Below are 25,660 nucleotides of genomic sequence, written 5' to 3'. Positions count from 1 at the left end.
GCGACGGGCGGCGCACACCGGCGGCTTCGCGGCTGTCTGCGCTGGTTCACGCTCCCGCACTGTCACATCGGCGTGGAGTCGCTTACGCTTCTGTCGCGCCTTTCTGGACGCCCCACTGAAAGCGCTGTATAGGTCGTGGGGAATCCCACTACCGCCACCAGTGTGCAGCCCCACCTGGAGGATGCGCCAGTCCGCTCCCCCCACACCAGCTCTCAGTGGGGAGGAGAGCAGAGTGATGGAGCCAGTTCAGAGAGGGGGGTTATTAGGAGGCCATGACTGGTAAAGACCAGGGGGAAATTGGGCCAGGACACTGGGGTAACACCCCTACTCTTCTCGAGAAACACCCTGGGATTGTTAATGACCGACGGTGCCTTTTGTCCCCGTCACTATACTGGGGCATTAGGACCCACACAGACTCCAGAGACTGCACAGACCTTCTGCTGGCCCCACTAACACGCTTCCAGTAGCAACCATAGTTTCTCCCAGGAGGTCTTCCCATCCAGGTACTGGCCAGGCTCACACCTGCTGGGCTTTAGGGTGATATAGCAGGGTGATATAGCGATATGAGACCTGGTAAAACATGGTCCAGAATCCGGAGTTGAGCCGTGCTGACGCAGACAGGCGTGAAATACACCGCTGTTTTCACACAGCTGGTTTAGAAAACTAGGTGCTCCTTTCTGTCATGTTTTCAGCGCTACAGGGCAGGTAGAGGCATGGGGCCACGGGGAGTGGCAGTGGACGCTGTCCACTGAGCCGCTGGACGCAGCACGGCATCGCTTCCGACTCGGCCCACGTGGCGGCGATCGGGTGCCCCGGCCTTGTCCAGGCCCCCAAGAGCACGTGCACCCCCCCTCATCTCGGTCACACCTCTTGCACCACGCCCAAGCTCGTTTGAGCGAGCCGGCTGGTGTCCCTCCCGCCCGCGGCGGGACGCAGATCGGCAGGGACGGCGGGCGAGGGAGGGGACGGGCACGGCCGCGCCCTCTAACTGCCCGGCCTTCCTTCCTGCCCCACCCCCCCCCCACCCCCTCCCCCACCCCCTAGGCTGTTCCTCTCCCGCGGGGCTGACGTCAGCCTGAAGAACAGGGAAGGGGAGACGCCCCTGGAGTGCTGCAGCCTCAACTCCAAGGTGTGGGCGGCCCTGCAGATGAGCAAGAAGCTGAAGGACGCGACGGCGCACAAGAGCGGGCAGGAGGAGAGGGTCATCAACAGGTGCGCCTCCCCGCCGGCCTGGCGCCCCCAGAGGACCCCCAGAGCGTTTGCGATCACAAGTGAAAGGGCAAACTAAGTCGGCTTGTTTTAAAGAGGTTTTGCTTGTAAATTAGTGGGCTATCTCCTTTTATATTTCTTTAGCAGCACACCATTGTGTGCTAACAAAGCATGAAAGTTTATTGTATCACTTACATTTTGGCACCTCTTTATTGCATTTTCAGTTTCTTCCAGAAGCGAGTTAATCATTTTTTTTTTTTAATATCGAAAGGTTTTGATCCTAAAAGTAGAACTGGGAAAGAGCTGTGTCTTTGCAGGCTTTTGAAGAGCCTCACCTTAAGGCTGTGGAGGCGATAGCAATGAAACGAACACGGCCAATTTGTCACTTGTTAGCAACGGAATGGGATAACTGTCAGCACTAAATAAGCAATATACCGTAGATGTTTATGATGAGAAGATGAGCTTTTTATAGTTTTTCTTTGCGCTCATCGGAAAATAGTTGCTGGAAAGCATCCAAGCCGAACGCCAGCTAGCAGGAGTCGGCCAGCCCTGAGTGTCGTAGTGATGCTGTGCCTGTTGTGGCTCCGCAGGGACATTGCGCGCGGGTACGAGAGGGTCCCCGTGCCCTGTGTGAACGGCGTGGACAACGAGCCCTGCCCCAGCAACTACAAGTACGTCCCCGACAACTGCGTCACCTCCCCCATGAACATTGACAAGAACATCACGCACCTGCAGGTAAGGCCCGGCTCACCTGTGCATAGTACTTTACAGGATTACCAGCCCGACGAGCCCAGGGCTGGAACCCAGACTAGGTGACTGGACCCATGGGCAGGGATAACCTGAGGCTTCCGTTACCTGAAGCAGGTTGAACCACATCAGGCTTGACCTGCTACAAGCTCTTTACATAGAAGCTAGGGCTGGCTGGAGTTCACATGGGTGGGCAGTTCTGGTCCTGGAGGGCCGGCGTATCTGCAAGTTTTCACTCCAGCTCTGCTCTTAACCTAAATCTGCTCATGGTTGCCTTAACTGGACCAATTTATCAACCTCTCCCAGCTCCTCAGCTGCAGGGAGATCCAAGGAAAACCTCCAGAGACAGTCTCCCTAGGAGTAGGTTTGGACACCCCGGACAGACGGACACTAATGGTATAAACATTGAGAGGCACCTCTGGAGTTTCCTCAGTTTTGCTCCGACTGGCATTGTGGACGCAGAGCATGACTTTTCTGTCCGGAGTTTGTTAAAAGCAGGGTGATTAATTCATTTGCAGGTCACGTTAGGAGCATTAGACGGGTTGCAACGAGAGCAGGCCATTCGGGCCATCTGGGGATCTCATCCAGCCCTTTCTTAAAACAAGTAAAGGCAATGGCTTCCACAATGTGGCTGCACAACTTGTTCCATGCTCCCACTACCCCTTGTGTAAATCGTGTTCTCAGTTTTAAATTCACTTTCACATTGTAAAACAATCGGTTTTACAATGAAAGCTGTGCAACAGGCCTCAGCCCGAAGCACTAGATTTCAGTAGTTTCAGAGCTTTTAGTAGACAAGCTCTGCCCATGTGAAAAGACAGGTAGCAGTTTGAGACCTGCTGTTGTAGTGCAGTGTTTTGATGGCACTAGCCCAAGACGCTGCCGTTTTAAACTGCTAAGAGGTGGTTATAATAGTTATAATGACGCGGACCTAAATCATGAGACAAGCTGGTATTTCAGCAAGGATTCTGTCTTCTGTCTCTGGTTCCCAGTACTGCGTCTGTGAAGACGACTGCTCCTCCACGAGCTGCATGTGTGGTCAGCTCAGTCTGCGCTGCTGGTTCGACAGGGTAAGCCACGCACGTCCGCCACTTTTTTGCACAAGCCTAATTTCTTCAAGAAAGGGTCCAATTCTACATCCACCCTTTCCCGCTCCTTCCAGTTCGGAGTTGTGGGGGAGGTGGAGTGTATCCCGGCAAGCCAGGGGCTCAGGGCAGGACACGCACTGGGTGGGACACCAGTCCGTCGCAGGGCAGACATGCAGACACACACACACACACGCAGATACATACCCGGGCCGATTTTCCCAGCAGCCAATGATCCTACCAGACAGTTTTTGGACTCTAGGAGGAAACTGGAGCTGGGCCAATCACTCTGTACTTAGTGTCACTATTTGTCTTGATTTTTCAAACACATTTCCCTTCTATTTCTGGAACTACAACATTCACTAAGGGCTGATTCTGGTTATTCGACTTAGAAATAACCCTAATAAAAATAGTTCTGAAAAGCAACCATAGCTTTTGCATCCTCTGCACCTCCTTCTATTCAACATGGTCAAACCGGCATTTGAATTTACCTACAAAAGTTTACATTTCAGAATTTAACAAATGGGCTCTGTAACTGATCACATTGCAATTAAGTCTACAGAACGTGATGATCTAGTGGTTGCCTACTATGCTGTACAGTACCTGCTGGACAGGGCTTGTCCAACCCTACTGCATCATACAAGATAGTGCTCAAGCCCAAGCAGATATTGCACGGTACTGACAGGATTCTTTTGAGTGAGGAGCCAGTGCAGGACGTCCGGGAATGATTGCATGTGGGCAGCACAACACCAGGCACGAAATGGAGCGGCCACAAGCCCGCGCCAGCGTCCAGGAGCTTGGCCGTGCACAGAAACTTCTGCACCAGGCCTGAGCTTTCGCGGTGGCGCTCGCCTCCTCCCTAACACACCGTAGGCGTAAGCACCCGGTCATGGGGGTGCGGGCGAGTGACCGGGCGAGCGCTCTGACCCCGTCTGTGTGTCCGCGTCCAGGAGGGCCGCCTGCAGCCGGAGTTCTGCCGGGAGGAGCCGCCGCTCATCTTCGAGTGCAACCACGCCTGCTCGTGCTGGAGGACCTGCAGGAACCGCGTGGTGCAGAACGGACTGCGGTAGGCGGCCGGCGTCCCCGTGAAGGAGGCTGGGGGGGTACGGGTCACCCGCTAGCCTGGTCTCAAGCTCAGCAGGGCCGGGCCGGGTCGGTCCTGGGACGGGGGAGACCCAGACTGCTGCTGCGTTAGAGGACCACTAGGCGGCGCCTTTCCCTCTTCCATCTGGCCCAGGATTTCCACGCCTGTGCCCAAATGTGGTGCCAGGGGTCTCTGTGGCCACAGGGGACTCTGTGCCGTAAGGGGGGCTGTCCTTCATATGGGGTGTCAGGAACTTGAATTATCCTCGTGCGTCCTGGGCTGTTCATCAGAGCAAGGGTGTCAACATCAGCGTCCTGACTGAATTCCTCCCCGAGCCTGAGATCTAAACTTACCCCTTAATTACTTACTTACAGCCTCTGTTGTCCACTTACTGCATTAATAAACACAGGCAGCCTTGCCGCAGTCGTACTAAAAGAAGGAACGGCAAAGGGCTGTTTCTTTCGCGGCATCTCTCTTTGCGTCTGAGAGGGAGGCAGACCTGTCGAGTAACGAGCTCGTTCACACAAAGAGCTTCTCTTTTCGAGCTGGTCCCGGGCCGGGGGTCTATCTGTAACGGCCGCCCGCCGTCTCTCCACAGGACACGACTGCAGCTCTTTCGGACCAGAAAGATGGGCTGGGGAGTGCGGACCCTGCAGGACATCCCCCAGGGCACGTTCGTGTGCGAGTGAGTACCCCCCCCCCGTCAACCGCCACCCCACCCGAGAGTCCGCGCCCGGCGTGGTCCAGGCTCCACGCGCCGTGTCCCGGCTTGCGGACGGCGCGTGGGTGGGAAACGAGAAGCCGCAGGGCGGCATCCTCGGAGCGACACGTTGCTGACAGGCCCAGGTGCGCCCGACAGACCGGGACGCCCCTCTCGTTTGCGGTGTTGCCGCGAGACCGCGGTAATGAGCTCCTGAGTGATGGCAGAGCCAGTGAAGGCTTAATAATTCACTGTGATGGAGCCCAGCTGACCGGGCCACAACGCCGCTGGCGAGCTCGGTGCCAGTGAGAGCTGCACAGACCCCACCCCCTGACTGCAGATCCCAAATCGATGGGGGCTACAAATGATGCAAATGTGTACAAAACCCAACCATCTAAAACCGCATTTCCAAGTAGCGCAGATCGCCTGGGCCTGACCTGCATGCAATGTCTTCGATGACGGCGAGGAATTCTCCCCCTCCCCCTCCTCCGTGCCGTATCTACACGTAAAAGCTGTATTCAGCTGCACGGCAAATCATTCGCTTTTCCGTGGCTTTGAGGTTAAGGTATGAGAGTTCCCAGCACCAGACGTTCTCTCTCGCTAGGCGGATCTGCCAGCCCGTTCGGCCAACGCTCGCTCTCCTCAATGCGGTTTTCCTTTGTCTCTGGACAGGTACGTCGGGGAGCTTATTTCCGATTCGGAGGCAGACGTCAGGCAGGACGACTCGTACCTCTTTGACCTAGACAACAAGGTAGTCTGTTGGATACAGGTGGCAGTGGGCTCCAGTCTGGAGTCAAGCCGGGTTCTGGTTTTGCCATGAGGGTCTGCTTTTCCATCCTTGACCGTATCATTTTTCTTTTCTGAGGTGACGCAGGACCTGTGCTTCAATAATTAAATTCTCTCTGGGGGGAAAGGGGGCAGGGTGTTTTCCTTGAAATTCAAAACCGCAACTGGGGCGCAGGGGGGTTTTTAATAAAGAAAGGTACACAATTAGTACAGGCAGGAGAGGTCTATATATAGCCGAGCACTCTGGCTGGCCTGCATGGTCAGGGCTGGATGCGGATCGTCATGGCGACAAATCTGTTGTCATGGCTTTTCCTCCAGGAAATCCGGGGATGGGCGTAGGGGAGGGGGGCAGGGAGGTTAGACGCCGGTTTCTGTGCAGCCGAGAGGAGAACAGGAAGCTCTACAGAGGCAGGAACACAGTGCTCCTCTCATAACTCATGCAGGAAAAGAGGCTATGATGGGCAAGGCAGGCTGCTCAACATGATGATGCCTTGCAGCTGCTTGTCAGCAAAATATTTCTCGCTAATTACGGTGAGGTTTCTCATTTCATGCCTAATTGCATTTTTAATCTAGCTGCTCATTTCTGTTCCCACCAGCCAATCAGGAGGAGGTGAAGCTTTTAGATGTTTAAGTTATGAACTGTTGTTTTTTGTTGTTGTTGAACTGCCATCTCTTCCTAGGTCTCTTTCTAAGAACCGCAGGTAGAGAATTTCCCGCAGGTCGGTATTTATTTATTTTTTGCCGGCTTCTAACCCGAGCCCGTTGTCTGTCTGTCTGTCTTTGCTCCTGTGTGTGCGTGTGGATGGACGCCCCGTGTCCCGTGTCCGCCTGTCCAGGTGGGGGACGTGTACTGCATCGATGCGCGCTTCTACGGGAACGTCAGCCGGTTCATCAACCACATGTGTGAGCCCAACCTGTTCCCCGTGCGGGTCTTCACCTCCCACCAGGACCTGCGCTTCCCCCGCATCGCCTTCTTCAGCACCCGGGACATCTCCGCGGGGGACGAGCTCGGGTACGACCGCACCGACCGAGGGGGCCGGAGACGCAGATCAGTGTGCCGACGTGTATCATTAGAGTTAATCGCACGATTAACTGCACCTCTGCGTGCGGACTCGCCGGAGCGCACATTTAGATTCACTGCAGGTGTCGGTGCACTTTTAATGCTTTCATCCCTGCGATTTCTCACCCCCTCGTCCAGTTCAGGGTCACGGGGCACGCAGCAGGCACAAGGCAGGGTACGCCCTGGGAGGGACACCAGTCCAATGCAGGGCGCGCACACACAGACGCGCTCGCATAAGGGCCAGTTTTCCCTAGAAGCCAGTTAACCTCCCACAGTCCAAGGAATGAGTGTTTTCAGTTAGTGCTGAATCTCTCTCTCTGGGGCCATGCTTCAGGGGAGACTCCCAGCGAAGGGCTAGTATATGTCGGCTTATCTGAGCGCAGTTCTTTAGCCTTTGAAATGGACCAGTGGAGATAAGGTTCGTTTACATCCCCAAGCTTCATTTAATGCTTGTCCTAATACATGGGATCTCTTCTTGTTTTGTAAAAATGAGTGGCTTAAGCTTGTCCTTGCTCACCTTTCCAGTGCTCTGACATGCCCGTGTCTGTGCTCCGCCTCCCGCGCAGGTTCGACTACGGCGACCGCTTCTGGGAGGTCAAGTCCAAGTACTTCAGCTGCCTGTGCTCCTCCCCCAAGTGCAAGCACTCGGCGGCGGCCATCGCACAGAGGCAGGCCGACAGCACGCCGGACGAGGCCCCGCACAGCGCGCTGCCCGACACCAGCTCCGCCGCCGCCCCCTCCAGCCCCTCCAGCCCCTCCTGAGGCTCTGCTGGGCGCAGACGTCCAGCCAGCGAAACCAGCCAGACATTCAGCCAGCCAGCCAGCCTCCCTCTGCCCACAGCAGTCCAGCACAGGAGCACTTCGAGACTCGAGACTCCCTTCCCCTACAGCCCCGCCAAACACGGTCACGGCCGAACCGCACCTAGCCTCTCCCAGAGCGGCCCGGGAACCCAAAACACTAGCAGGTTAGCGCACTGGACGGCGGCTGTGGCGGGGGATGACCGTTCTTCATTCAGAGATCGCCGACTGGGACGCGCACCTCCAGTGGGTAGTGAGCATGGGTGCCTCTCTTGTTTTAGGTTTTATACCTTGATTTAAAAAAAAAAATCAATTTCCGGACTCCTCCAGCGTTTCGCTCCGGACTGGTCAGCGGTCAAGACGCCACAGGACGTGAGTTTTTTTTTTTGTCAGGGTGGCGGGGTTTGCTGCCAAGAGAAAATCTGGAGAGTTACAGGGAACCCAGCATGCTGTTGTAGCATGTGAGCTGGACACTTCTGCCTTTTTTCCTTCAGTTGCCTCTGCAGCCCTTACCTCCAGCATCCACCATACGTCATATTTACATCAGAAATATCTTTGGCGATAATAGTACTTTGAATTATTTATTGGAATAAGCGTTCTTATCGGCGAGGTGTAGCAATGCCATTCCTTATAGGAAAGAACCAGTTGAACCGACTCGAAAAATGGCCAACACTCTTACCCAGAATGCTCTTGTGTAGCAGATGGGCTGGACACGTCAACTCATTCTACAAAAAACAGCGCATAATCTTCAGTTTCTGCACATAGGTTTTGTCCTTTTTTTAATATCTCCAAGCCACCAGCTCTTGGGTGCAGAACTTCTTCTGGAACTTTTCTTTCCTCTAGAGCGAAATCATGTAGCTTTCACGATGAAGCGATGGCGACAGTCGCTTTCCGCACCTCCCGAGGGGATGAATGGAGCGAGCGGTGGGCTGGAGGCGTTGCTCCCGGCAAGCCAGCGCCTCCCTTTCTGCGTTTCCGGGATTTTCCTCCGCATTTCCCTCCCTCCCCTTTTTATCTGTGGACCGACGTTCACCGGATCCGACTTGTCTCGTCAGAGGCCTCCTCTCCCTCCGCCCCCCTCCTCTCCGTGCGCGGGACTGGCGCTGGGCGGCCCCGATTCTGGTGCCAGGGCAGCCCGGTCCTCTGCACAGCTGCTTTCCTCCTCTTCTCTTCCCCCACCGCGACGCTGGAGAAGACCAGTATCGAAGCGCTTGGCAAGCATGGGTCAGGGGCGGGTGGTTGTTCGGTGAAGCATGCTACCTGAACAACAGACTGACTTGCCCTCTTTTTTTTTTCCTCTGGATTCTTCGAAGCAAGAACCCCCCGTCTGTCGACAACACCTCCATGGGACATTTGCAACGGGAGTTGGAAAAAACGACAACACAAACTTTCTAAAACGGAAAACCCACACAACAAAAGTAGACGAATGTGCTGGGGGGAGGGGACAAAAGACAATGGTGCTGATATAACGGTGTTTTCTTTTTCGGTTTATTTTTTTAATACTTGCAAAGTGAGAACAAGTTGTAAAATACAAAAAAAAAATGTTCGTTTTTTTTACATTGAATTTTACGGTCAATTTTTCTAACTGTAGTATTGTAGGTAGCCTGTATGATCCCTCCCTCCCCTCATTCTCTGTTGATGGTAAAACTACACTATTCCCCCTCATGTTTTTTTTCTAAAGTAAGTGGTTTAGTACAGTATATAGTATTCAGTGCAAATTCTCTAAGATCTAAATACAAAAAAATGTAATAAGATTACTTTCTGTTACCGATTTCTGGAGAGTAAGCTGAGATGTTCAGTCTCCTTGGTTGTATCTTTCTTTTTTTTTTCCAATAAATTTACTACTAATGAAACCGCCGTGGTTGGTGGTCGTGCGTTTTCCCGCTGCGAGAGGGTGGGACTGAACGGCCCGGTCTTTCCCAGCGCGGGTGGTGATCTCCGCGGATGGCGGCCGGGATCCAGTCCGCTCAAAGGGAAGACCTCTTGGCAGGGCTCGGCGCTCAAAACATTTTCTGCCAGTTCAGCCTCGGTTTTCTTTTTTGTTTTCCGAGGGAAACCCCGTTGCGTTTCTTGAGCAACGGTGACAAAGAGCATGTGTGAAACAAACCGGAGAACTGGTGGCATTGCTCTTGGACTCTCCCCTCTTTTGCATGTCTTTCAGAAGCAGTGTTGGTAGTAAATTGATGTGCAATGCTGCAAGTATAGAGCCCCCTGTACAGGGGTATCCAGACCACTTGCCTGTATGAACTGCACTGTTTCACACACCCACAGTTAGCGCTGCTCTCAGACTCCTGAGACCTGCAACACCAAGCAACCCCACCCTTGAGCTGGAAGGCCTCAGTCTCTTGAACTTGAACTTTATTGCCATATGTAACCTGTACATGTACTGGTACAATGGAGTTCTTACTGACAGAAAGTCTCTCGATTGTTAAACCAAGTGTAAAAACACAAAGTGCAGGCAGTGCATCAAGACAATATACAAACCAACACTAGTCAATGTACGAGAAAACAAGTAAACAGTTTGAGGTTTTTGTTCCAGCTGAGCTCTTAAATTATGTGAAATTCGAGATTAATGAAGTTAAGATTGAGCCATCGGTTAAATTATTTTCTGCGACCATTTCTTGGGTTTCGAATAATCTCTCTCTCGCGCGTGTAGTATTACCAGTAAAATACAGCAGGAAAGATCTCCCCATGGTTAGAAAAACCTCCTACAGTTGCTCAAATTTTAGTTGTTCTTAGTGATTTATAGACTTGTGTTAAATGCAACCTGGTCGTACAATAATCCCAAACAGGAGGAGCTCTGTCACGTTTGCATTTCGCAAACGGGTCATTCTGATCGTTAAAAATGTGTTCCACTGCTGGTGAGCCTCTCAAAACCAGGCCAAGTTGAATTAAGGGTCCAACACGTCTGACAAAGAGCTCAGCTGGAGTGAGAGAAGGGAGACACAGGAGTACCCCAGGGGCAAGGTTGGATTAAGCACTGCTTTAGAAGATACCCCAACAAGTAACTTTCCTCCTCTTAATGTGAGCCGACGGTGAGGTGCAACAGGTTTGGAAAAGGTGGACCACTGCAGCCTTGTCTTCCTGAGAACTGAGCAGTTTCAATGTAAAAGGAAACCTCCCAGTAGCACGCAGGCACGCGAAGGGTATGTCAGCGGGCTTTTAGCTGTATAAACTATGTGATGATTGCTCCCTTCCTGATTACCAGGAGGAAGCAGCGAGCCCTTGCTTGCCGGGGAAGGGGAGGGCTCCGCTGTGGCTGGTTTGTCACAGTGGATCAGATACTCCGCAGGGCCACAGGGCACCAGGGCACCGGTGGGGATATAGGGCAGGAATAATCGCCGTGTGGGACAGCTCCCTTCTGCAGCTCCGAGACAGGACAGTCTCCAGACAGGAAGTCACCCCCCAGCGAGGCCGGAGCTCCGATGAGACGCACAAGATCGCACACAAAATGGGACGAAAGGCGGTCCACACTGGTGTACGGTAGGATACTGGCCGGCTGTGTGGCCATTATCGTATAGAACTTACTGAAACGAACACAACTGCAGGTCCGGTAAGGGGCGGAAAGTAGTCTCCGGCTGTTTTAATAACGTCCCATTTGATCCTTTTCCTCTGATCTCCTGCTAAACACGCTCTCGCCCTGAGGTCATGACCTCTGCACTGGGCGCGGGGGGTCGCTCGCACTGGAGCCTCTTTCCCGCTGCGGAAGTGACGCACGCCCACCGCGACGCCGCTCGAGCGCGTTTTTCTAACGGCTCTTGGCGGTTCGGTTTGAACCCGGATTCGCCCGGCGGCGTCGATGGCCGGTGAGGGGAGAGAGGGGCGTCTTATAGCGCGGTTGAAAGACTGAGGAGGGGGGGGTTTGACGGGCAAATAAGAGCGGAACACCGGAACCCAGAAGGAGGCGCTGTGAGGAAAAATTCCCCCCCCCCCGCCGGTTTTGCCGAGCCGGGCCCGACGTGTGTTTCTGTTCGCAGCGGTCCGCTCGGCTACGTTCAGCAGCTGGAGGATGCTCACGCTGGGCTCGGAGTACGGGTCGTGGTCCCAGTACCCGGGCTCCCCGGACTTGGAGCGCCAGCAGCCGCCGGTTCGGGGTGACGTTTCCGAGACGGACAGCCCCCCAGCGCCGGGGCCGCCCGACAGCCACTACAGCTCCGTCCTGCGGCTGAAGGCGGCGGGGCAGGCCCGGAGCCCCCCGGGGGAGAGCCAGGGTGTGGCCCCGGGCGGCGAGGGTGTGGTGGAGAGCCACCGGGCGCAGCACGGCGAGCAGGCCAGCACGGACGGGTAAGGCGGCCTTGTTTCAAGGAGAAAGTGACCTGAAAGACGGCTAACTGTCGCGGGCGTGAGGGCGGGAGGGAGGCGGGAGGAGGGCGGTGAGGTCAGGAGAGAACACGGGGCCGCTTTGCAATGTGGAAACTGGGAAATGAAACTTGAAAGTAGTCATGAAGCCGGGAAAGAATATTTCCCCAAACTCTCGCTGGTTTGTGCCGGGCCGGCGAAAGCAGCTCGCCATGTCCGACGCATGACCCCTCCCTTTTTTAACTCTATAAGACAAGCATCGTGCTTGTAAAACGGCAGCTCACCGCGCGTGCTTCTAAAACGAGGACAACTGGCGTTGCTACGCGATTGTCGTAAACGTAAGACTTGACAGTGCGTCCTCGGCGGCTTTTATTGACTTGTGAGTAAATCCCCTGGAGAACGAGTCCGGTCGGTGCAGGTGGGCACGCCGACTGCGTTTGGGGAGGCAGGTGCTGTATGTTGTAGCGAACCCGTCACAGGAACAGCTCTCCATTCGCCCACAAAGCAGCAGCGAGTTCCTTGAGCTGGACACCTCACGGCCTGCAGCCCCTCCGTCTTCCCCGAGCTTTTCTTCCTACACTGTGTAATTAAAAAGCTCAGAACCCGGCTTGAACGCGAATCGGACATCCTGAAGCCCGGCAGCGCCGTCTGCAGTACCCCAAGATTGACGGCAGGGGGCGCGCACGCACACCTCAAGCGCCACCTGCACCGCCTGCGTCACACGCCGAACCAGAGGAACGGGGACATCTTGCTTGCCTTTTCTGGCCAAAGAAGTGAAGAATGGTGGGCAAAAAAAAAAATCATCCAAGGTTAAAAAGAATTTAACATCCAGCAGAAAAAAATGTTTTGCAGTCTGGGTTCTTGAGTGCTCGTTTAAGTGCCTTGATCTGGAACTTGGTTCACCTGCTCCAAGATCCACAGGGACTCTTCGTGGAGCAGAGAGTCTCGCCCGGTGCCTGTGATCCACACATCTACAGTCCTTCGGTGTGAAAGCCCACCCCTTTCAGACATGCAGAACGAAGTGTCTGTCCCTTGGTGGTTCTTTTCCCCCCTGACTGAGTCCGGCTCGCGTGGTGCTGGGAGGAGACGGCCCATCGGGTTCTTCCGTCTGCCCCCCAGCGCAGGACCCGGTGTTGGCGTTTGTTTCCCGAGTGCTTTCTGATTGAGGCGGGGCGGCGTCGGGTCTGGTCTTTGGTCCTGCATGATCGCCGCTGCGGTCGTTAAAGGGAACGAGAAGCTGACTTGTTAAATCATGTTTTAGTTTTTAATTCACAAGCCGTCCACCCCCGCACAGCGTCGCTACACAGGAAACTGGGGGCTAATAAACTGCTTGTTTGACTTTCCATCCTCAATAAAGCCTTAATTTAAAACAGAACAACCCCAGGTAAATGCATTATTAGCAAACCCATTACTTTGTCTTCCCGAACTGCTTCTGTTTTCTCCTGATTGCAGACTTCCTCCAGCTCCTCTTCCCCGAGACTGCCTGACTTCCTGTGAGCCCTGTTGCCCAGGCCTTTGCGTTGCAGGGCTGTGGCCCTGCCCCCTGCAGGGGCCCGTTGTCCTCCCTCTGCAGCCGAACGCGACTGTGTGCGTGCAGGGAAGGGCACAGGGCTGCCAGGTCTTATAAGAGCTGGCCTGCACCCGAAACAGAGCAGAGCTAAGCCCACAGTTTAGGACAGAGTGAGCAGGAGGATGGATGTGAGGTCTGTCTCTCGGAGGATGTTCTGGTAAATCCTTCCTGCCTGGCGCGGTGCCGTGTCGCCTCTCAGGCACGGCCATGTCTGAGGCAAGACGGTTTCACCGTCGCCATGGGATACGGCCAGCCGCGGAGACAGGAAATGAGAGATGGGGGCGGGTGGGGGGGGGAGTCTCAACAAAACCGAGGCCGTGACATCGGCTTTCTGTCTACAACAGAAACTTGCAGACCGATGCTTGCTCTCCTGCTAAAATAAGAAAATAAGGGTTAATATGGTTTTTCCATACTTTTTGTTTTGTCTGTGCGTTTTGTGTTTGTGCAGGTTTTGCTCTCTTGTTTAACTAACGCAGGAGCCTTTGCGGTTGCGATGTTGCGCTGGGAGGTGAACCCGTGTTTACCCCCAGTGTGAGATCGCACCAGTTTTAAAGTGAACGGCGCTCGTCCCCCCTCCACAGCCCCCCGGGCTGTAACGCACAGTTTTTCAAATCGCACCCCCAGAGTAACTGCTTAGACCACACGGTTCTGGAGCAGATCAGGAGCGATGGGGGTGTGATCATAAAAACACGCGGGTTACAAACCAGAGTTAGTAACTGATTGACCTCTGGGTCTTCTCCAGCTGTGTCTTGGAAGAATCAGCTTTAACCACATGGCTGGGCAGCTTGTTCCCCACTCCCACCTCTCTTTGTGTAGAGCCCACCCCCCCCCCCTTGTTCTTGGGTTTTAAACACACGTCCGCAAATCCTGCAAGAAGCCTGGGTCCTGCCTGGCGTGCAGGCCTGTTGTTTGGGGCCCTGTCTGCCCCCAGTGAAGGTGGCTTGACCCTCCACCAGGGCCGAGCCTGTCCAGCGCGTCCCTGCAGTGGCACAGACGGCGGGCGGAGAGCAGAGCTTGTAGCAGCAGAGGCCAGACGCTGCCGCTTGTGTTCAGAGCAGGGCGGGAGGCAGGTCCTGGGCGAGCTTACCGCTGCAGGCAGTGATGCAGCACAGCTCTCTGGTGGCTCTTCCTCACAAGATGGCCGGTCAGTGCGGGTGAGCACGGGCTTGGGAGTGGAAGAGCAAGAGGAACACGAGGAGGTGCAGCTCAGAAGCACATGGCTGCAAGTGCCCCAGCCAGGCTTCGGCAGTTAGGACCTGCTCTTGTGTGGGAAGAGTGGGTGGACGGACTCGGGGAGTGGAGGGGGGCGGGTGTGTCCGTCGGCCGCTGACCCCGGGCTGCAGCCTGCGCGGGCGGCTCGGAGGGGCCTCGGGGGGCCTGAGCCTCGGCGCACCGCGGTGTTCCCAAGCCCAGGTCTCCTTCCCGAACTGGATCGGTTTGAAAAGGCGCGAAGGAAACTTCGTTTACACGCAGCAGTTTGAAAGGTGAAAACCCCCCAGTGCTGGACCGAGACCCCCAGATTAGTTTGACTTGCAGTCAGCTGCAGACGCCGACTCGAGTTCTGTGCAGTTGTTGAGGTACGTTTTTCACTGCCAGTAGTTCCACTGGAGGGATTGCAGTGCAGCGCTCTGTGCCATCACTGAAAAGGGGAATATTTAAGTTCTGTAGTGCTGCTCGCTGACAACAGCACAAGGAACAGGCAGTAGAGAACAGACTGTCGAGCGTACCCTAGAAAAATATACATGGGCTTTCTGAGTGTGAAACGTGATTTATTAGCCTAACTTCAGTAGAGGGTTGCCCCCCTTGGAAAAGGCTATTCAGTAGTCGAGTGTGCCGGATTTTTTAAGATGTCCAGGACACTGAGGAACTATGGAGACGAACTAAATATAATGAAAACGGCATCATCCTTCCTCCGGCTCCGACTTCCCGAGGGGTGTTTCGGAGTCGCAGGAGCGCGGGCGAGTTACACGAGGTGCGCTCTCCCGCGGGCAGTGCGCGCTCATGCCCGTGGTTCCGCGGTCACGGCCCGGGAACCCGGCTCCCCGGGACCGGGGCGCTGCTCGGGGAGCCGTGAGCCGCAGCCTGGCCAGCGGGCGGACTCGCGCGTCGACGCGGCTCCCGTTCGAGTCTCCGGCGGGGCTGCGGTTGTGTAGCGCTCCTGCGGGCGGGCGAGTACACGCATGCAAGAAAGAAACACTGCGCGCAGAGCACCCCTTTTACCCCCCGCCCTCCTGCACCCCTGCACCCCTTCTCCCACGAGCCGGAGCCCCGAGGAGAGGAGCGGACCCGCATGGTGCCCGTCACAGGTCGCGCTGCAGAAAGGGTGGAAAAAAAGGCACTTTTCACCGTGGTTTGCTGAAGTGAGATTAAAAATAGCCCTGAATAGACCTGGAGCAACTGAGTTTCTTCCCTCGGCACCACGCTGGGGATAGCGGTACAGGTGGATCTGCTCCGCTGATAGGCTAATTACAGTCACATGCTGGTTCATAAGGGGCCGGCGCCGTGGAAATCGGTTACAATTCATGTTGCAATCGAGCGAGAGAGACGCAGCCCTGGGATTTTTCTCTGTTTTTTGTTTTCTTTGATTTTTTTTTGAGGGGAGGTGTTTGTGCCTATGCGAAGGGACACCGATTTGCTGACAAAAAAAAATGCACTTTAGATCAAACGGCAGCAAATAGGCAAACGGCTTGGGCGTCTGGAATCTCGGCTTCTCCGCTGTTCCTGCGATCGTTGCTACGGCGTTCAGGCGGTCGGCGTGTCTTGGAGGAATAAAAGCATGTTTTATGGACGCGGGCTGTTCTCGGAGGCAGACCGGGAGGGCACTGCAAGGGCCGTCTTCACTAGTCTGGGCTTTCAGGACTGCTAACTGGAGACGGGGTTACAGCTGAACTGGGGGGAAATGAAAAATTGAAACTCGCCCCCCCGTCCCACCCCCTGTATTGTCTACGGGATGGAATGAAAGTAAACACGGACGAGAAAGTTCTGTTTTTAAAAAAAAACCCACAAAGTAGAGCCAACGGAAAAGGGACTTGTTTTTCTTTGCCAAAAATCACGCTGAATGCCACACGCGCGCACACGCAGTGCGAAGCGAACTCCTGTCCGGGAATCAAGCGTGTGTGTGTGTGGTGATGCTTCTTCCCTCCGTGTTGTCTGATGTCAGTTTGGGTTCCAGCTCTCGGATCTGTGCGTTTCTAGAATGGCTCGCTTCGGAGACGATCTTCCTACCCGCTATGGAGGCGGCGGTCCAGCGGGCGCTGGGCGAGGAGGCAGCCGGCAGGGAGGCCCGCCGGGCGGCCCGAGGATGTACAAGCAGTCGATGGCCCAGAGAGCCAGGACCATGGCCATTTACAACCCCATCCCCGTCAAGCAGAACTGCTTCACCGTCAACAGATCCCTCTTCATCTTCAGCGAAGACAACATCATACGGAAATACGCCAAAAGAATAACCGAGTGGCCATATCCTTTCCTGAGTTTTACCGACTGTGGCGTGGCTGCGGGGAGTGTGTGTGTGTGTGGGGGGGTATTTTTTAATTTGTTTTTTTTTTCCCCTTTTGCCAAAATAACACCGGTCTTGCCCTTACCCGGAGCACCCCGCTCAGGCGCACGGCGCGGCAGGGCTGCGGGCTCAGGAGCAGACCTGCAGCTGTGCACGAAGTTTGCCGTTTTACAGCAGCCTGCCAGCCCTAGTGGCTGCTGTTGTGGTTAACTGCAGATTTCTCATTCATGAAAGAATGCAACGGGGGTTCGTTTCCTTAGCGGTCTTGTTTCGGATCTTTCTCCCCCCCCCCCCACCCCGGGGCGTGAGGCTGGGGACACGGGACCGGTGCCGCTGTTAGGGTGGTGCCCCGGGTCGGGGCCGGTGGGCTTTCCGTCTCCGCCCTGCCGCTGGAGCTCACGCCAGCTCCCTGCTCTCCTTGGCTTTCTTGCCCGAGATGGTGCTGATTGAGGTCAGCCCTGTAGTGGCCGGAGAGGGGCTGCCCGGCCGGCGGGGAGGCCGTTGTCACGGGTACCGGAGCGGCTCCTAGCAACAGGGACAGGGACAGAAGCGGGAGCAGCCGAGCCCGACACCTCTCCCGGGGTCTGGTTCCCTTTGCTTACAGGCTCACGGGAGAGGAGAGCGAGGAGGGGTAACTATACGACTCCTGGTTATTGCACTGCCAACTAGTCGGGCACTCGTCAGATCCGCTGCCTGCAGAGCGTGAGACAAACACCCCAGTGGCGATAAACACGCCCTGGCTTCCTAACTGCGTCGAGGTGGAACCTTGGCTGCGCATTTTTACCGTCACCACGTCGAATACTGTCTAGGGAAGAGGACGCCGGCCGGTTTCATTGAGTGCACCTCGCCGAATCGTGTGTCAGATCCCGCTTCACGTGGGAGCGATGGCAAAGAAGTCGGGACCCGCGCACAGTGCCCCCCCCGCAGCGCGGGTGCAGGAGAGGGCAGAAGGAGGCACCGTCCGTGCCGTCCTGTACGTGAGCGGACACTCGCTCAGACGCACAGCGCTTCCCGCTGGGGGACGCGACTCGCGTGGAGCGAGCGGCGCTGCTCCTGCTGTCGTCACCGCGAGGAGCCAGCGCGCGACCGCTCGCCCGCCTAACTCCCCCCCCCCCCTCCCCCCCGTCCTCCCGAGGGCGCGCGCCGCGGAAGAGCCTCGGGCTCGAGCGGCGGCGCCCTCTCCATGGTCCTGAACTCGCCCACGCGCCTCGGCCCCTCGCGGCGGCAAAATGGCAAAACCGCCTCATAAACACGGCCAGACACCAGGTTCCTGTGCGTGGGAGTGGGAGTCTGTGGAAAGTGCAGATCGATTCCTTGCGCCGTCAAACGGCAGACATTTATTAGACGTTAACCTGAGCCAAGTCACGAAAGCCCAGGGAGGCACGGCTGTTTTGGACAGATAAATTAATTCTGGATCAGGGCAGAGAGAGTCTAAAACACGAAGAGAGTACAGCGTGCCTCTAACAGTCTCCTCCTTGAGGGACGATTCCGTTAGAAGTGACTGACAAGCTGTCATTTGCCGATTCACTTCCTTAAATCCGGCTGGTGGCGCTTTCAGGTCCCCTGGAAATAAGCCGGCGTGGGCCGGCGAGGTATCGTCCGTCTCCTGCCCCCTGCACCCCTCCTGCCTGGTGCTGTTTCTTCCTTTAGCACTGCGCTTCCTGCTCCTCTCGTGCCTTGGAAGACAGAAGGAAGGTCGTCCCCGGCAGACTCGAAAAAATACACAAACTCAGAACAAGTCGCTCTTCGTAATTCTTTGCATTGATCAGATTTTTGATTGATTGCTAGAAGCAACATGAAGCGTTTTTACTCGGTAGAAAAATGGAAGTTAGAGAGCGATTTATTAATCCACCGTTTATTAATGGTCTCATAGACTTCATCTATTAGTGGTTTTGGCTTCAGTGGAGCTTTTGATAAATTGTCTTATTTAAATGTGAATGCTTTGTTGCACGGCTTTGCCTGTTAACTGTTGTGCAGTGAAAGTTTGGAGCTGAAAGAGTGGCCCTGCAGAGGCACACGATCAGGATGATAAAGGAGTGGCTTTCTCCTTGCGAGAAGGGAAGGGTGACATGTCTGAAGAGGGCAAGTCCCTTCGGGGTGCATCACCCTCGGCCCTCGGCCCCAGCAGGACCGGCGCCCTGAGCCCGGTGCTCCTCCGCCCCTGCTCACGCACGCGAGATGAAGGATTACAGGCGACAAACTGTTGCCGAGAGAAGCAGATGAGTGTCCGTCCTCACGGGGAGACTGATGACTGAATGCCAGTGTTGAGTCTCTGTCGATACGTCTGATTCTGGACGAGTTTCTTAATGATCAGTGGAGCAAAACAGGGTGGTGGGGGGGGTTGGGGCAAGGGCCCTGGCTTTCCTTCTCTCTCTGCTTCCTCCCGCCCTTGCCAAGAGACGTGCGGGTCCGAGCGTGGCCGCACGCAGCTGCCGGTCCCCTCCCGGAGGAAGGACAGCCCGCGCAAAGACGCTGCCTTGTGACCGACGGACCCTCCTCGCCCCACTTCCTGTCTCTGTGCTTGACAGGGGCTTTCGTTCCCGTCTCTAGGCTGGTTCATTTTGACTGGCTGCGTGTGCCGACAGCTGCCGTTTGGCTTGTGCCCGTTTTCTTCAGTCCGGCAGCCCCCTCCAGCGAAGAAGAGGCTCCGTTTCGTAGTCTTCCCCTGTGTGCCGGGTGTGTCTCGGGCATCGCAAGAGCCTCTTCCGGAGGGAATGGAGAAGGGCGGGGGGGGCGCCGATTCCCTGTGGGGTGTCTGGGACAGGGGGTGGCTGAAGTGTCTGAGCTGATAAAGGCTGAAGTGAGGCTGGGGTTCATCAGGAGGCTCATTCGAAATTTCCACGCCATCACTGAAGATACATATGCAGAACTTAATTCAGCTAATTAAAACTGCACCAAGTGTTATGTCATTTTAAGTCTTTGGTGAGCTCTCTTGTGCTGCGGAGACCCACTTATTAACGACGAGCTCTTTTTACACGGCACAGAGGGTGAAGTCTGCCCCGGTGTTTGCCCAGGCCCCTTGCCTGGCCGTGTGACCTGCGTGCCAGTGCGTGGCGTGGTGAGGGCGGGAAGCGACGCACGCCGCGGCGCTGAGAGGTCGAAGGTCGGCGCCGGCTCTCCGGCAGGCTCGGAGCGGGGCGTTTGTCAGCCATGGGATGTGTCCTTCCCACAGACTGTCGAGACGCTGGAGGAAGGGAAGACCATGCTAATTTCAGAAACCCGGGAGGTTGTTGAGAAAGCAGTCAGAGCTTGGGTGAAAAAAACCACTATTATTTAGAATTGCTCACATTCTTCCCTTCTTTTTATTCCTGTGTGTTATTGGCTGCTGTCTGTGTGTTTTATGCCCCCGGTTTGGCTCTTCTCAAAGCGCAGCCATGCTGTGTTGTCGCTTCTCGTGCTTGTTGCCTTCCTTGACCAGCACACTCCATTTGAGTACATGATCCTAGCCACCATCATCACCAACTGCATCGTGTTGGCTCTGGACCAGCACCTGCCCTCTGGAGACAAGACCCCCATGTCCGGGAGACTGGTGAGTGAAGAGTAACTAATTTTTCTCTAATTTTCTTTCTTCCTCTGAAGCATTCACGTTATAACAAAAAGTGTTTCAATGGGGTTGTTGTCTGTACGAAAGTATGATTTCTCATTGCGGCTGATTATTTGTTTTCTAAACATATTAAACTCATTTTTTGTGAATCATAATGATATCTATGGCTTTAGCTATTGATGTGGCTTTTTTTATGATTTGCCCTGGGGAGGGGAACTGAGGAGGCCATCCGCCTCTTGTTAATTTATAAAGAGAAAATACATTCTAATGAATACTCCCAGATCTATTGGAATATCTGTTTGCTGAAAGTCACGGTTAGTGGCACAAATTGAGGGCTGTGTATTAATCAGTTCAGCCCTTTTCTGTCAATACAGTAATGGTTTTTTAACGTGAGGGACAGCGTGATGCATCTTTTCTTGGGGGGTAGTGCCACCTCTTTGGAGCAGAAGACCCCTGCATCAGGGGTCACAGCGCCACAGATGTTGCCTCTTGAGGCCTCACTGCTTTTTCTAGTATGGCTGGAACTTCATAATGCATGCAATAGTCTTTCTGTTTACAGTGTTTGCTTTTGCTTTGGGCGTGGGCTTTAGTAGACTGTATGTGCTCTCGATACGTGCAGTGTAGTGTGAAAGTCTTAGACTTTCTCCTTTTCATGCAGAAACCACAAGTCTGTGACACATTTCTGTCTGACACCTGACAAAGGCTCAGCAGCCGAAACATTTTCTTCTCACCACAGTTCAGTGTTGAATTAACCTTTACCTGTTCCTTGGCATCCAACACACACTGACATGGCTCCCCACCTGGATCTCTTCAGTGTGTCTTGATCGCTTTCAGGGCATTGCGTCTTGCTCCCAGAAGTACCAGGCAGACAGAAAAGGGCTCCGGTGAAAGTCCATAAATAAAATAAGAGCATTTTTATATCTGTGCATAATAGATACCGAGAATCTCCACCATCACTTGTTCTCCTATTAAGTTTCGTCTTGGTTCAACATGTGGTACTGGAATTACATCACAGGACTTAGTGTCTCCTCCTTTAAATAGCAGAGCCAGTTATTTTGAGTACCTTCCTTGTCAGTGTGTTTATCAGATTGCTCTCATTTCCTCCCACCTGCCAGAGATTTGCTGGTCAAGTTTGACTGGCTTCTCACCTGTGCCGTTCCTTGGGGGGGGGAGAATTCCCAATGGGACTTTATATGGAGAGGGAGGAGGGAGGGGGTGGTCTGTCCCAGTACAAGCAGTACTGGCAGAAAACTCCGGGAAGCTCAGCTCTAGTCCTGAAGGACTGCTGTTCGGCAGGGTTAATGTCTCTAAATCTCCAGCTTGACGAGTGTATGAATTTGTGACCTTTGTAATATGGTATATAATTTTTATTCTTTGCTACAGCAACTTTCACTGTCTTTTGCATTAAATAACTTTCTCTTCAGATGTTGCGGGTTTTATTGACCCTGTGTGCGAATAACTCGGGGCAGCAAACTAGCCTCCCCCGTCTCAGGTTTTACCGTTAGCAGGGTGTTATCCAGAATGTGTTTGTTTTTATTTCAACTCAGAAACAGTCACAGTGTGCGTGCAGGTGTGGTCAGAATAAGGTTACAAAAGCGAAACGCTAACTAGTGTTGTCTTCCACGAGGAGCTGAGGTAGGTAAAGCCTGCAAGGCATTGAGTGGCCATGCAGTGGGAGTCTAGTCGGCTTCCCTGGGTCGTTCCAAGTGTTGATATTGTGCTCTGCGACTCTGCGTCTCAGCTGTCGAAGTGGTGGAGACGCAAAGACAAGCTCTCCTCCCCTAGGATCAGTTCCTCGTGCACTTTTCATTCAACTGCGACAAAACCCTTTTCCTCTCCTTCCCCTTACCTTGCAGGAAAAGACGGAGCCCTACTTTATTGGAATATTTTGCTTTGAAGCCGGCATCAAGATCATCGCCCTTGGGTTTGTGTTACATAAAGGCTCCTACCTCCGGAACGGCTGGAATGTAATGGATTTCGTGGTCGTCTTAACGGGGTAAGTCCTACAGAAGTCACGTGTGGAGCTTGTGGCTGGAAGATGGCGCGGGGACGTGCTTGAGTTGGAGAGTCCATGCTGCGGTCGGGCGGGATATTGGCAGGTAACAGGGGACATCTTAATGTCACGGTAGTAGAGATGCAACAGAGAAATGGATTCTTGAGTTGTGTTTTCTAATGAGGAGATATTTGGAGTTTCATGTTGGGCTTCAGGGTCTGGAAGTTGTGATATGACATTAGTTCGTGTTTGAGTTGTCAGTGCTCAGTACATTGAAATTCCTCAGTACCTGTTAACACAAGGCTCCTGCTTCCTTATAGTGTGCTTGTGTTGCTTTTGTCTCGCTTCTGTTTGTGGTGACCAGGCACTGGTCTGCCACGCCTTTGCTCGGGGGACATTTTGTCCTGACGCCTGCTTTCGTGAAAGAGAGGGCCGTTTGTTGTTGGTCGTGCAGCCTCTCGTGCGGCAGACGCTCTGAGACGTCGATCATCTGGGAAACCGAGATGCTGCTGCTGAGAAACCTCTGCGAGAGGAGCCGAGGTGGAGGGCGGGGGGGCGCTGGACTTCGGGGAGCAGGCAGGTGGTGGGGACGGCGAATCGCTGCCGGCCCCGCCGAGCGCCATTAGCAGCAGGTCCCACGATGTCAGGCGTGTGCCGGGGGGAGTCGCCGCCCCGCCTGTCGTGGGAGCTGACGCGGAGCCGAGTCCCCTGCTGCGCAGATGCGCTCCTGCCGGGTCTCCCGAGGCCTGGCAGGCTGGCTGTAAACAATGAGCTCTCTGCTTTATTTAGCCCGAGACCTGGGCTGCAGCGATGCACCTGAGATGGGCGTCTCTTGCCTTCTCTCGCGGGGGGGGGCAGGCGCTCGTACAGCACTGCACCTCCCTGCTGTGCTGCTCTGAGGGATGTGATCATCCTTCCTGTTTTTACCCTCCTCACTCACGTGCCGCTGCGCGGAGTTCACGGTGATGGTTGGCGTCTGTTTCATGGCAAGTGGGGTGATGTCTGCAGGCCGTGGGGGAAATAAAATATGTTCTTGGGGTCCGCGACCCGGGACGGTGGCAGATTTCACTGCGTAGGGCCGTTTGTGCCCCTCCCCCCCCCAGCCTGACCACATGTCAGCGTTTCAGACGCAGTGAAATGACCAGGGGGCTTCAGCTCTCAGTGGCTCAGTTCCTGTTTGCGATCTGTCCCGGTCAGTGTTTCATTTATCATCCTGTAACAAAGTGGGAAAAGAATGGAGGCTGCAGGAACTTTTGGGACAGGAGGGCCGTTGTCTTTTTTGTCTTTTGTTCCTCTTGTGCTGTTTCATTGCTTCTGCAGTGTGGAATTAAAAATGAGTCGACTGACAGCCTGAGGGAACTGTTCAGGCTTGCACAGTTTTAGAAGCCATTTGATTTTAAAACTGAATGGGTTCTATACGGTTTGAAGACTGCTAGGGGGGAAACCACTTGGTCTCCTAAAATGTAGAATAAAGGAGGTGAAAAAAGCAGAATAGAGGCTCTGTTGGTATCCACTTCTAAAACAATAAGCAGCTGGTCTCATGCCCAGTGAGGGTGGTAAGAAATGGACCGGATCTGGAATTATACCCACCGATTTTTTTGTCACTGAATAGAGACAAGGAGGATTTCAGTTATTTAGGAGAAATTAGGCTTGCGGTATTGGTTTATGTAGCTGTGGTGGTGGGATCCTTCTTGAATTTGGATCTTGATTATTAAATTTGAGAAAGATGTTCCAAGCTAGCCTGACATGAAAGTAATTAAACCCCACGGAGGTATATGAGGCTTATTAAAAAACGGCAGCTCGGTAATGATATCAACGCCATATGACAGTGAATAATTGACCTCCATATTAAAAAACAAGTCTAAAGCGCCTGATGGAACATTTTGTGCTGCCTCTGCCGTTTAGAATATCAACCTGAAACTGAATCATTTTCCTAAGCGCTGAGGTTTCCTTCAAAAAGTATTACGATAATTAGCATTGACTCATCTGGGAGTAATTCGGCCATTTAAATGAAGGCTAAATAAGCTGGCCTTTTGATATTTCAGTTAAAGTTGCGTTTTTTGGTTTTTTAGAACCGATTTTTAAATTTTTTGTATCCCGCCAGGCAGTTCCAATTGCGTGAAGACAAAATCAGCCACTGCCCATCTGTTCTAGCCTGCCTTCCTCCAGGAGAAGTGAATTCAGTTCTGCTGTACACTAAATGCCATCTTCCCTAGTTTTTAATTCTGGTGGTAGATGCTGAGTATCTGAGCATCCGGAGCTAAGAGCAACCTGACCAGGGAAGGCGGGTTGTGAGCAAGCGTTACTCTTAACAGCTTCTGTCTGCACTTCAGAAGCAGCACCTGATCGGTAAAGAAAGCAAACAGGGAAGCACTTGTTTCAGCCAGCTGTCGTTCGGCTTGCCTTTGAAAGCCGGTGTCAGAGATAACGTGCGTCTCTGGCTGGTTTTTGATTAAAGCCCCCCTAGTTTGAAAGTTGATTCAGACCAAACGTGCTTTAATTAAACTCGATCGACCAACGTGGCGCCGTGATCTCTGTCTGCTCTTTTAGCTGCGCCCCTGTTGACTCCTGGGCTGTGCTGTGTTGTTTGGCGATAGAGGTGGCCTGAAAAATGGCGACTCAAAGACGGATCGTAGTCTGTTCACGATCATCGTTGGTACTTGCATTTATGCTCTGTTCTTGTGATCTTCTGTCTGAATTTGTGCGAGCTTGTAACAATTAGTACAAAGCGTTAGAGAAACAACTCTTTCAGGGGGGAAAAAAACGCTCTTTAGTGTATATCGATGTGTTTATGTGACAAGCCATTAAGAGCCAGAGTGAGAGCAGAGCTCTTTCAAAATCTCACCTTTTTACTTCGCCATTAGCACTCTGTACCGCAAGGCTGAGGACTATGGAGGACAGGTCTGTGTTGTTCAGTGAGTCTTAACTCTGCGACTTTACAGCTCTGTCAACTCGTCTACGTGCTTCACTGCCCACAAGAAACAGTTGGTCATTCAGACAGGACGCCCCTGCTTTTGGTAATTAGATATTCTGCTTTCTTAATGAAAGAGGTCAGATTGTTTTCCTCCTCCGGGCAGCGAAAGACCTTTAATCTGCCCCAATAAGACATTAGGTGCTGCTAATAAGAAAATAAATCTGGCCTTCTGTGCTTCCACCCAGATCAATAACATATTGAGCCAAACCAAGAGGGTAATAGATTCGCAACTGTGCAGAGATTCTTCTTTTTGTCCTAGAAGAGCAGTGCTACCTCTTTCTCCTCCCTCCTCCTCCTCCTTCTCTTCATCTTTCCCTC

The 25,660-nt window shown here is 53.8% G+C and overlaps 2 protein-coding genes across 11 annotated transcripts in view; both read left to right on the top strand.

Annotated features, from left to right (window-relative positions):
* The window catches only part of LOC102691045 (histone-lysine N-methyltransferase EHMT1-like), a 47,391-nt gene extending 38,072 nt beyond the window's left edge, over window positions 1-9,319 (top strand). For 9 of the 10 annotated variants that reach the window (XM_069183186.1, XM_069183190.1, XM_069183193.1 and 6 more), the window contains 8 exons: window positions 1,045-1,212; window positions 1,800-1,944; window positions 2,946-3,023; window positions 3,989-4,104; window positions 4,721-4,807; window positions 5,495-5,573; window positions 6,445-6,620; window positions 7,235-9,319. In XM_069183186.1, the coding sequence (XP_069039287.1) occupies window positions 1,045-1,212; window positions 1,800-1,944; window positions 2,946-3,023; window positions 3,989-4,104; window positions 4,721-4,807; window positions 5,495-5,573; window positions 6,445-6,620; window positions 7,235-7,430 (1,045 nt within the window). In that variant the 3' untranslated portion in view covers window positions 7,431-9,319. The remainder of the gene's footprint in view (window positions 1-1,044; window positions 1,213-1,799; window positions 1,945-2,945; window positions 3,024-3,988; window positions 4,105-4,720; window positions 4,808-5,494; window positions 5,574-6,444; window positions 6,621-7,234) is intronic. The other variant, XM_069183187.1, reaches the window with a different exon arrangement.
* Window positions 9,320-11,183: 1,864 nt separating this feature from the next.
* Window positions 11,184-25,660, top strand: part of cacna1ba (calcium channel, voltage-dependent, N type, alpha 1B subunit, a) — a 167,031-nt gene continuing 152,554 nt past the window's right edge. Inside the window, exons 1-5 of the mRNA XM_069183194.1 lie at window positions 11,184-11,272; window positions 11,444-11,750; window positions 16,531-16,791; window positions 20,255-20,360; window positions 22,232-22,371. Coding sequence (XP_069039295.1) covers window positions 11,266-11,272; window positions 11,444-11,750; window positions 16,531-16,791; window positions 20,255-20,360; window positions 22,232-22,371 — 821 coding nt within the window. The 5' untranslated portion in view covers window positions 11,184-11,265. The remainder of the gene's footprint in view (window positions 11,273-11,443; window positions 11,751-16,530; window positions 16,792-20,254; window positions 20,361-22,231; window positions 22,372-25,660) is intronic.

This window comes from Lepisosteus oculatus, chromosome 24 (genome assembly GCF_040954835.1).
Source record: "Lepisosteus oculatus isolate fLepOcu1 chromosome 24, fLepOcu1.hap2, whole genome shotgun sequence".
Classification (NCBI taxonomy): domain Eukaryota; kingdom Metazoa; phylum Chordata; class Actinopteri; order Semionotiformes; family Lepisosteidae; genus Lepisosteus; species Lepisosteus oculatus.
The sequence above is the reverse complement of the archived record's forward strand: the minus strand, read 5'-3'. Positions and strand labels throughout refer to the sequence as shown.